Below are 11,954 nucleotides of genomic sequence, written 5' to 3' on the forward strand. Positions count from 1 at the left end.
ACAATATTATTGTGCAATTAATAATAATAATTATTTTATTTTATTTTATTTTTGGATAGGGGACTATTATGTCTAACAGAGAGAAACGTTGGGATTGATTTGTACATTAATTGTTTTTTGGGACTAAAATGTCCATTTTTAAAATCTCTGGGGACTGATCTGGGTAATTACACTGCCGAAAAATGAACTGGGGACTGATTTATCTGCCGGAGTAAAACCTTGGGGATTAATCTGTGTATTAATTTTCTTTGGGGACTAAAATGTCCGATTCTGAAATCCTCATGAACTGATTTGGGTAATTACTCTATAATTAAATAGCATCATTTCATTTTAACTCTTAAATAAAACAAAAAAAATATTGTTTAAAAAAATAAAAAGAGATATAATAATTTGCACATTATATAAACTCTTCTCATTTTTTGAGCCAAAACTAACGACTGTGTTTAGTCATATATCCAACATATTAAGTCAGAGCCAATTCAACACTTAGGTAGCGTTTGGTGGAGAGACAGAGACAGAAAGACTGAGACTGAGAGACAGGGATTGAAACAAATCTCAGTATTCTGTTTGGTGCAAAATGAGAGACAGGAATTGAAACAAAAATGAAACTCTAATTTAATTTGCACAAAGGATAAAATTGGAATTAATTAATTGAAATGAAAGTATTTAAGGTATAAAATGTTATTAAAGTTTCAGTCTCCATCTCTAAAAATTTCAGTCCCCTGTGTCCCTACTTTTTGGAGGTACTGAAATACTGAAATTTTGGAAACAGAGACAGACATTTTAGTACCAGTCTCTGAACTAACAAACACAATACTGAATCTCAGTCTCTCAGTCTCTGTCTGTCAGTACCTGCAAACAAACGCTACCTTATAGACCAGGACCAATATAGTGTCCAGAATCTCAGTATCAGTAAAAATCAAAATCATCTCTAAGGTTTCATTCTGGTTTAAAATCATCCTTTTGTTGCCAACTTCTTTTTGCGGACAAAATTACCTCTTATGTTCGTGAACCCTAGTTCGTGTTCAAAGGTATATTGGGGATGACGATTACTTGGTTTGTGGAGATTGGCACACCTTATTACTCGGCAATCCGCATCCTGCGAGGAGTCCGTCGTCATCGGTGGCGCGAGTCCAGATACTCCGCTTCCGTTCACCGTTCGACCGACGTCCTTCTCGTCATCGTCCTCCGTCTCCTCCTTCATGCTGGATGCTGATGCCGTGGAGTGTTTTGTGGGGTTGTGGAGGGAGAACGAGTTGGACTCGGAGTCAACTCAGGAACTGAGAGGGTGAGGGAGAAGGCCAAAAGGATGGGGATGATGATGATGGGTCGGAGCATGATGGGATTTGGAAAACGGCGGGTTGACTCGGATGAGGTACCGAGTTAGCGACAGTGGTGGCAGGAACAATGCCAACACCACTACGTTCTAGCTTAACAGAGTTGACTCGTTTGATCTGTCAATTGTGGATTAATGAAAACTTGAAAAGTACCACTACTATGAATCAATGCAAGAGTTGAATGAGATTAGAGGTAGCGGTGTTCGCGGTACGATTTGGATCGGTTTTGAGTCAAAAACTCATTCGATCCGAACACTAATTTTACTTGCGGTGCGGTTTGGATTGGATGATGTTTTAAAAAAAATCCGATCCGATCCAATTTTAAGCGGTTTGGATTGGATTGGATTTGCGGTTTTGTAAATTAAAAAAATTAAATACATATAACAAGTCTTAACATCAAATTTTAAATAATTAACAATGACATAATAAGTCTCAACAATATCTTAAAAAACTAACGATAACATAACATAGAAATAAATTATAGGTTAGTTAAAATAAATAATAAATAACATTTTGAACATAAACTATTTATTAAATAATAATAATACATGAATAATATAAAAATATATAATAAATTAAACATGTTATAAGTATAATTATAAATATAATAATAAAATAATAATATTATAGCACATTGTGCGGTTTGGATTGGATTGGATCGGTTTTGAAAAGTAGATCCGAAATCCGATCCGATCCAGCGGTTTGTAAAAAATAAAATCCAATCAGATTTAAATTAGTGCGGTTTTAATCGATTTCGATTTGAATTGAATTGGATGAGCGGTTTAATTTGGATCGGTTTGAATTTGAACACCCCTAATTAGAGGAGTCATGTGATGCTCATGCGGTGGAGAGAAGATTGTAAATGAGTGCGCGCCTATGCTGTGGAGTTCAAGGGCAATTTTATCCGGAAATTAAAAAGGATTATTTTAAACGAAAATCTAACTAAGAAGGATTTTGACCGTTAAAAAAAGAGGGGTTAGTACCAAAAAGTTTGGTCAAATTCGTTTTTTACAGATTATTCGTTTTCTAAATTATTTATTGAAATATTTTTTTAATTAAATTTATTTTTTAAATATTTTAAATTAATCATGTTAATTTTTTTTGTTATTTCTATTGTTAATAACATTAAAATTTGTTAATGTCAACGCTAAATAATACCACATTGATTATAATACATACTTAGTTGTTATAATTGACAAATTAAAAAAAAATTAAGGCATTAAAATTTTTCAATTTAAAAATAATTTGATCTAATTTTATAAATTTATCATATTAATATCTAATTAAAATTGTTAGGTATGTAATATGATGTCACTTAACATCTCATATTAACAAACTTTTATATCATGAGTAATAAATGTGATGAAAAAAATTAATATGATGAACTTAAAATCTTTAAATACCACATTAGTTAAATTTTTTTTTTCAAAAATTAATATAAAAAACAAATATCTTTTAAAAATAAATTTAACCATCTACCCAAAATAATACTTAATCCGTAAAATTTTATATTATTATTATACATTAAAAATAGGATTTTTTATTTTAATAAATTAAATAAATATAATAATTATTAAAATAAAAAATTTAAAAAATTATTATCGAAATTCGTTCTCCTATCTTATCTCATTTACAGTATAAATGATATAATGTTATACATATTTCTTGGTTATCGTGTAAACGAGATAAGACAGGACGTGACACGTGTATTAAACTAGATACATGTATTTGTAAAAATAAAAATATATTTTTCAAAAATTATAAAAAATATTAATAATATCAATAATATTAATAATCCAAATTTTTAGCATGCAATTAGTACTTGTAAAGATTGGTAAAAGAAATTAAAATAGATATATTTGATCAATTAGTACTCAAAAAGAGTACATAAAAAATTTTAGATTAAATTATAAATTCAATTAGATTGATTTAAATTTGAAAAATAAAAAATTTGTACCATATTCAAGTTCTATGATGAGAATAAATACGGTAACTATGCCTACTCCTATAAATTAAAAGATGGAAAATGTGAAGTTGATCCATGATAAATAAAACAGAAAAAAAAAAATGAGGAATAGAAGATAACCGTTTGTCAATTATTAAGAGAAGTCGATGGAAATAAATAAAATAAAAAAAGAATAATAAATAAAATTAAATATATATAAAATTGAATATATATTATAGAGGCTCAATTGAATATATATATATATATATATATATATATATAAAATTAAAATTTTAATAAAACTATTTTAGGCGAATAGTTAAATCAGAATATAAAATTCTCCTACTTCATGGGGTTTTACATATTTTAAATATTTTTTTACGTTAATATTAGTTGAATTTAATTTTTGGAAGTAAGGGCCATCAAAAGATTATACAAGTCGGATCAAAGTCAACAAATGTGTAATAAAAAAACAACAATAAAAATGAAAATCACAAATTTTACTTACATACCTTAGCAACTTTTACGGGTCCATCAGGGAAGATGTTCTCCATCTGGTAGCATTCACTAACATAAAGGCTTTGAAGCTTCTTGAGATTCTTGGCCACCGAGAATGGCAACAAATATTTCAAATAGTGACAACCACTCACATCCAAATGGATCAAATTTTCAAATTTACAACTTTGGTTATTCCATATTTGGTCTATTTGGATCCACCTCAACTCCAGTCTCTCTAACTCTTTAACTTCAACCTACCAAGTTCAATAAAACAAAAAATTTATCAAATTGATTTTCTCAGCTCTCAAGCGTGTGATATTTCATCGTATTATTTTATTTTTTCGCAAATATAATTTTGCAAATATAAATATTAATTATTATTAAGTTACATATTTATTAATGTTCAAATTTTCTAAAATTTGATATGCTCACTTGGTGTAAAATTTAAAACCACAATCATTAAATATAGAAGCAAAACTCTTATTATCTTCTTCGTAATTAATTGGTCAATATTGCAATATTCATTATTTAAATTAGAACATAAATTTGAAAAAATAGATTATAGACATTTTAATAGTGTGTATAAAGAGGGATTGAGATACTTAACATTACTCTTTGTATCTCAAGTTATTCGGACTAATTTCATTTGTTACTATTTCACATATTAACAATAATATAAATAAAATTAAAAATACTAAGTGTACAAAAAGAATTCAGTTATCATAAAACAAAATTATGAGTAGAATCAATTTTTTTTCCTCAATAAAAATGTACGTTACAATCAATATCTGCATGAGTTAAAAAGAAATAAATAAAAATATGCAAGATAGCTTAGAATTAGATCATACCTTTTCATGAAATAATATTTTGGTGCTTTCTGTTGTTGATATGGGATAGAATCCAATGAAGTCTTTTAAAGATTGTAGTGTCAGAGTGTGTAATTTAAGGAGCTTAAGCATCTCACTTTCATCAGGCCTCTCTATAGGAACAATCTCCTTTAAAGAGTCACAATCAGAAACTTGTATTGTCTCAAGAGCTTCTAGATGCTTAAACAAAGAAGGCGAGAAGAGATACTTCAAATTTTCACAAAAATTGATTTTGATGACTTTCAAGTTTACAAAGGAGGACTCGGAAAGTGGACATGAAGAGAAGCATAGTCCCTCAATTTGTGTCACTTTATTGAGTTCAAGAGTCTCTAGTTTCTCAAAAGCCTTCTCATGATGCTCCTGCCTGTCCTTTGGGTGAATAAGAAATTGGATATCATGATTATTTTGAATGGCCAGATATTTGAGATGGGGAAAACCTTTCAAATTCAACTCATAAAACAGATCTTGAACACCGTTGAGTTTTCCCAGCAAAAGATACTCAACTCTTTCGAATAGCATTTTGATTCCCTTATGAGAATGAATGTGAATGCCACCTTTTTGATGTATTGCCAAAAACCTCGACAATTCATACTTTTCTGGCATTTTAAAATCTCCCTTCAAATAATATCTATTCGAAGAGCCAATGACAATTTTGTAACTAGACAACTTGTCAAAGAACAAGTTCTCTGGCAATTGGTCCACACTTTGTATTTGTATATCAAGATTTGTCAATTGATTCAACTCCCCCAATTCTAATAGGCTAGCATTTTTTCTCTCATCATTTTCGGCTCCATTAATAACCTTTGGCCATTGAATTTGAGTCTTTCTCATGTACAACTCCTCCAAAGAAGTAAGACGTGAGATTACATCGGGTGGAATGACTCTAAGTTTAGGGCAATTACTTATGTCTAGGGTTTGCAACTTAGACAAATCCCCTAATTCAACAGGCAAGCAATCAATATTAGACCCTGAAAAGCTAAGAATTCTTAGATTCTCTAGGTTTTTTATGATGCTTAATTCCTCACTCAAACTTAATTCTTCTTTGGATGAACTTAGCGTGCAATGCTCCAAACAGAGCATTCTGAGTTTGGTTAAACAACCAACCGATGAATCAGACGGTGACAGATTAATGCCAGTTAAGATCAACACTTTGAGCTCTTTCATTTGTTCGAAGAATTTCGTTGGAAGTTTCAATTGTGGATCATTATTGATAACTTCCAAGATTTTAAGTCTAGCACATGTCATTCTCTTAGTAATGGCATCAATGATATCACAATGCCGCAAGGAAATAGCAACATACCTTCTAACCTCATCATCATCTGGCCATTCATCTACTCTTACTTTGTTCAACATGAACATGTGCCTCTCCTTGAATGCTATCGACAAAGCTGCATTGCGAACAAGAGTTTGCATCGTGTAACGGTCACTCGAATAGCTGTCGGACAACAACCCTGACTCTCTGAGCTTCATAAGCATCACTTGCACTCTGGTTCTGGTGTCCCTTACTGTGTAGATCCCACGAAGAAAACCCAATCCAATGCATGCTCTCACCAGATCTGAAACTAATGCATCGTTATCCATACAAGCACAAAGCAAGAAGGTTATCCTAAGCTCCTCGTTTTCTAATAGGTTGTAAATCACCCGAGTAGAATGCTCAGGTGTTCCTGTCATTGTCTGCATTTCAAACTTCTGATAAGTATCCTGCCAAACCAACCGACTTCGGCCTTTCAAGGCCTTTGCAGTTGTAACTAACGACATCGGTAATCCATCACATTTTTCGACAATCTGAGCTGGCAATTCTCCAAATTCAGTGTTTTTGTCACCTATTCCTGCTATTTTATTGAACAATATCCTTGCATCCTTCTCGTTCAAGAGTTCCAGAGGGACAATTAGTTTTGGCCTTACATCCATTTGGTTAAGCACTTGCCTCACCTCTGAGATAAGTAAAACCTTGCACCCTTTATAGCGTTCTTCTGTTGTCAACGCTATTATGGAAGTTGAAGCTGAAGAAGAGGAAGCATCGGAGGATTTCTGAGCATTCATCATCACACCATCTGCTAGGGCTTGTTGCTTTGTCTCCTCATTGGCTGTGCTTGAGCCAAGGGACTTCTTTCCTTTTGGATTCTTCTGATTTCCATCACCACTCTGCCATGGAATCCCCAATATGTTCAAATCAACTTTACCGTAAAGATCATCGAGGATTATAAGAGTGCTCTCCTTCTCTTTCTTCAATCTCTCTCTTATTCGACTTGCTCTTCCTTCTTCACTTTCCTCGTCAAGTTTCATCCACAACATGTCGGCGATCTGCCCTTGAATCTTTCTGATGTTTGGACTTTTCGTCACATTTGCCATGATCACCACATCGAATAGCTTCGGCTTTTCTTGATCATTTTGAACTTTGTTAACCGCTTCCATGACTAGAGTGGTCTTCCCCACACCAGATGGCCCGTGAACACCGATCATTCTAGCACTTGTGTCTTTCAATGCATTCGTGATGTCTTCCATTGCCGTAACTCTCGAAGGAAGGCTTTGATAATCAACATTAGACAAAACAAGAGCCACGGAAGGTGGCCCTCGACTACGTGATATGATATCAAACTTTGCATTCTGTAACTGACTCTCAGCTTTTCCTTTAATTTCTATTGATTTTTTGCTAAGAAAATATCTTGCTGACAAATTAGGAGGAAAGCCAGCTAAACATCTCGCATGGGCTTCTTCTTCTTCTTTTTCGAACTTTTCATAGGCATCAATGATTGTATCAGCCCCGTCCAGCCATTTTGACACGTCATCGTATATTTCTCTCCCATGGCGGTCTTCATCCTCTGCAACCCTATCACCCAGCTTCTGTCGCTCTAGCTTGAGCTTGTTAACTTGATTTTCTAGATCTTTAATGTTTCTTTCATAGTACAGGAGGTAGTTCAGCTCTTGCTTTAAGAGCTTTGTTGCCCATTGGACAAGCCAATCTGGTAAAGGAGGTGTAGGAAGAGCCATGCTTCATTCTTGATCTTGTGCAACTACATCTTCTTTCTTCTGCATGTATGCACATGAAATTGCAAATTCAATCGTATAAAAAATTTGATTTAATTTGCATATTTAAATCAACCGTGATAACTTAATACTAAAATTATCTACTAATATAAAATATATATTAAAATATAGAATACATATTAAAAAGTAAATTAAATAGTATATGTATTTATGCATAAATATATAATGACTAATTTTAATATATAAGTAATATTTTTGTATTTAAATTGATGTTTAGTTAAAAGTAGATTTTTGTGCATTATTGTAATCGACTGTGTTACGTGTATACTAAAATCAGCCACAAAAATTAACCACTAGTATAAAATATATGTTCAAATATAAAATACAAATTGAAAATAAACTAAATTGAAAATGTTAATTGTATACTAAAATTAACTATTATATATTGTTGAGCTAAGAATAAAATTAACTTAAATGATGATGATAAACATTGAGTTATTGGGTTAAACACTTAATTGAATTTTTTTTTTGTCAATCCAATTGAGTTTGAATGTTTCATTTAAAAGTGTTGTAGGCCCACGTGATGGAACAAAAGTCCAAACCTAATGAAAACAAACAAATCAATTGGGCTGAGCGAGAAGTCAAGCCAATCCAAATCCAAGTTGACTCATCCAAGATGAATCAAACCAAAGCCAACAGTGACAAGCTTTTTTCGGATAGATTCAAGAAGAAAAAGAGAGATCAACCAAAAAAAAAAGAAGAAAGAGAGAAGATGCTTCTTTTTTTTTCGTTCATTCACCAGAGAAAAAATAAAAGAGAAAAGTAAATCAAGAAAGCAAAGGTCTGATCGCCCTAATCAAAACATGTTAAGCTAACTCAGAAGATAAAGGTGATTTATTTCTATTTACATCAATGTTAATTTCTTCACTCCTTCTCCAACTTTCTGCAACGCTATAAGTGGTGTCTGACTACTTCTGCTGAAAATCAATGGCTTACAAAATTATTTAGAGCCAAAGCACATTTTCAAAGGTCTGAATTTGCGATTATCACTGAAAAAGATTATTTCTGTCACTCTGTTGACCTCGGTCAAGTAAGAAAATTAGATTTAAAATCTCTAATTTAGGGGTTATTGAAAAAAAATAAGGAATGATTTCACAAAACTCAAAATTTAAGAAGTTGACTTGAGAGAAACCTTAGCTGTGATTCAGAAGAAAGTACAAAAGAAAAATTATCTGGGGCTAGGACTCAAGGAGAGAGAACCCGAGAGGAAGAACAACGAGTGAAACCTTACTACTAAATTTGAAGTCTTAGAAGCATCGCACATACACTAAAGGGAGCATTCTGCCAAGATAAAGAACAAGGTTATGAGTTCAGATGCAATTCATAGAGTCAAAGCTGTTATTCATCATCTCCTTTATGATTTACTGTTTTATATTTTAGTTTCAATGTATATCTTTTCTATATTTTCTTTTAGAGGTAAAAGGCTAGAAAGAGAGGTATCAAGAAAAAGCCAAAAAAGAAAAAAAAGAAAAAAAAAGACTGAGAGAAACACTTGAGAGAAAAGTTAAGAGTAATTTTAGATTTTTTTTGTTGTATTTTCTGTCTTGTGTCATATATTTGAGAAGTATCCCTTGCTAAGTTGGGTAAGCACTTAGTGTGATGAGTCTGGTATTAACATGATCAAGTCAAGTTTATGTTGAAACTTATGTGTCCAGATAGGATTGAATTGAGTTCTAGAAAATTGGTGTATATAATACTTTGATTATAGTAAAAATTTCACTAATATTGTGGTAGAGACTAGACGTAAGTTCCATTACACAAGGCAGAACCAGAATACATGACTGTATCATCTTTTTTCTTTCTATTCTGTTCTATTTTTAAAATTTTATTAGACAAAAAATTTTTTTTCCTAAATATTTCACTGCACAATTTAGACTGAATTCTAATTTTAAAGGCTTAATAAATTAAAATAAAAAAGACCTCAGATTCAACCCCTCCTATAAGTTTTCTATAATTTTTATATATTTATATATAAATGCATGTGTAGTTTAATTCATTTTTAATATATATTTTATATTTTAATATGTATTTTATTTTAATAACCAATTTTAATATATACCTATCATAATTAATAAAATATAATTAAAAATTATTAAATAATTTTAAAAATTAACTAAATTACTTAATATAACGCATGAATATTCGAACTATCATCTTTGTATTAAAATATTTTTTGTGTAAGTAACTATTAATTTTTATATTTTAAGTACAAAATAAAAAGTACGTGTGTGTATTTGAGCATAGAAGGTATTATTGAGATTAGGTGAAAATTCAGATTGCAATCGACTTAACATAAAGTTGATAGTCGAGAACCGTTCGATGAAAATTTAATCAAATCAATCAAATCATTTAACAGCTTTCAACTATCAACTTCACGTGAAGTCGATTGCACTTGAATTTTCACCTTGAGATTAACATCCTTAAATTTGACTTTGATTGTCTTCATTTTTATTCTCTATTTCTAATTGTTTCATTTTTCAAAATTTGGATCAAACTTTAATTTTTAAATATTTTTTTAAGGTTTTTTATTATTTAAAAAAAACAAAAAAATTATCTACTTAGTATCAAATTATTAGATTTTAAAAATATATTAAAATCAAATAAAGTATGTTTTTGTTCCTAATTTTTTTAAATTAAATTATTTAATTTTATCCACAATATTTTAGAAAAAAAATTTAATTTTATCTTTATTATTAATCTTTTGACAATTAACTCTTCATCAATTTTTTTTTTCAATTTTACCCTTTTAATTTTATTCCAATTTCCAAACATTGACCTTTCTCTTTTCTCTCTGTTATTTTTCCAATTTCTACACCCTCTCCCTCACTTCATCTCCTACTTCTCTCTCCATTTGTTGTTGTCGTCGCCGTTATCCGCGAGCTTCCCTTTCGATTTTGCCTCTGTCCTTCTCCTCTACTTCTTTAACATCGATCGCCGCTTTCTCTCTCCCCCTTTCTCTTTGTGCTATTTGCACTCTCTTTTTTCTTTTTTGCTACAAATTCTGATTCTGATTGTTGTGTTGTTGTTGATGGTGGTGAGGTTGATAATGTTGAGGTTGTTGCGATTGTGTTTGTATGTGGGGTGAGGTCGCGGAGGGAAGACGGCAGTGGTGCGGTTGTTGTTGACGATGATCGGTGCGGCAATGACACTAGTAAGGTGAGGTGAAGGGTGCGTCGGGGTGGAGGTGGAGGTGAAGGTGGAGCCATGGAAGTTGAAGGCTGGGTTATGGATGCCGAAAGAATTGGATCTTGGGGATAAAATTAAGGCAACTACTCAAATGAAGATGGTAAAAACATCTTTCTATAAAGATGCTTTATTTAAAAGTGTGATTTGTTTATTTAGCCACACTTTAAGCAAAGACAACACTTTTATAAATATCAAAATCTAACCATACAATCTATCATCCAAGAGTCAAAAATAAATATTTTCACATGAAGACAATTATAAAGTCTTCATTGTAGTATCCACCTAAAATTAACAGGGTGAATTAGGAAATTTTTTTAACTTAGAGTTGACTCATAAAAAATCATAAAAAAAAGATAAAATTAAATTTAATTAAATAAACGTTAAAAATAATTTTTAAAAAAATTTGAAAACGTTATTGACAAAAAAATATATTTTATTTTATTAAAATTTTATTTTAAAAATATATATATTTTACATATATTTAGATATTTTGTGAATATTTTTAATATTAACATATTTAAAAGATATTTTTATCAAAAAGCTAATAATCAAATTTGGATTCTTTAAATTTTTAATTTTTATTTTAAAAAAAAATATAACTTTTTATTTTTGAGCGATTTTTTTATATTTTTTATTTAATCTATAAAATAAATGATAAAAAATTATATTTTATTTTTTAAAATAAAATTCAAAAATAAAAAAATTCAAATCATTAATAATTAGATGAGAATTTTTGTGATTTACTCACTTTAATGGTGGAAGATTTATCACTTTTGTTTTGATGATTAAGTGCTGACCAAAAAATACAAAAATTGCTGTCCCTAGATTTTTCTTTTTATTTTAGAAGAAAATTGTATGATCAGCAAACAACTTGTGTGAGTTGTCTCCCTCTCCTAACAAAAGTGTATTCATTTTCCACAAGACGATATATTTTGTTATTGTTTCTTTGATGAGTGCTCTGAAAACACTTTTTCGTTTGTTAATATGAAACCCTCTTTTTTAAATTTGTATTTTTTTTCACACTAACTAACAAAATTCTTATATATATAAAATTTCATCAGGATAAAGAAAACA

The 11,954-nt window shown here is 30.5% G+C and overlaps 1 protein-coding gene across 1 annotated transcript; it reads right to left on the reverse strand.

Moving 5' to 3' along the window:
- Positions 1–1,268: 1,268 nt before the first annotated feature.
- LOC130962528 (disease resistance protein At4g27190-like) lies at positions 1,269–7,637 on the reverse strand. The gene is made up of 3 exons (XM_057888733.1): positions 4,629–7,637; positions 3,795–4,034; positions 1,269–1,454 (listed from the first exon to the last, which is right to left on the reverse strand). The coding sequence occupies exons 1-3, from the start codon at positions 7,635–7,637 to the stop codon at positions 1,269–1,271; spliced, it is 3,435 nt and encodes a 1,144-aa protein (XP_057744716.1).
- Between the last annotated feature and the right edge of the window lie 4,317 nt (positions 7,638–11,954).

This window comes from Arachis stenosperma, chromosome 2, assembly GCF_014773155.1.
Source record: "Arachis stenosperma cultivar V10309 chromosome 2, arast.V10309.gnm1.PFL2, whole genome shotgun sequence".
Lineage (NCBI taxonomy): Eukaryota > Viridiplantae > Streptophyta > Magnoliopsida > Fabales > Fabaceae > Arachis > Arachis stenosperma.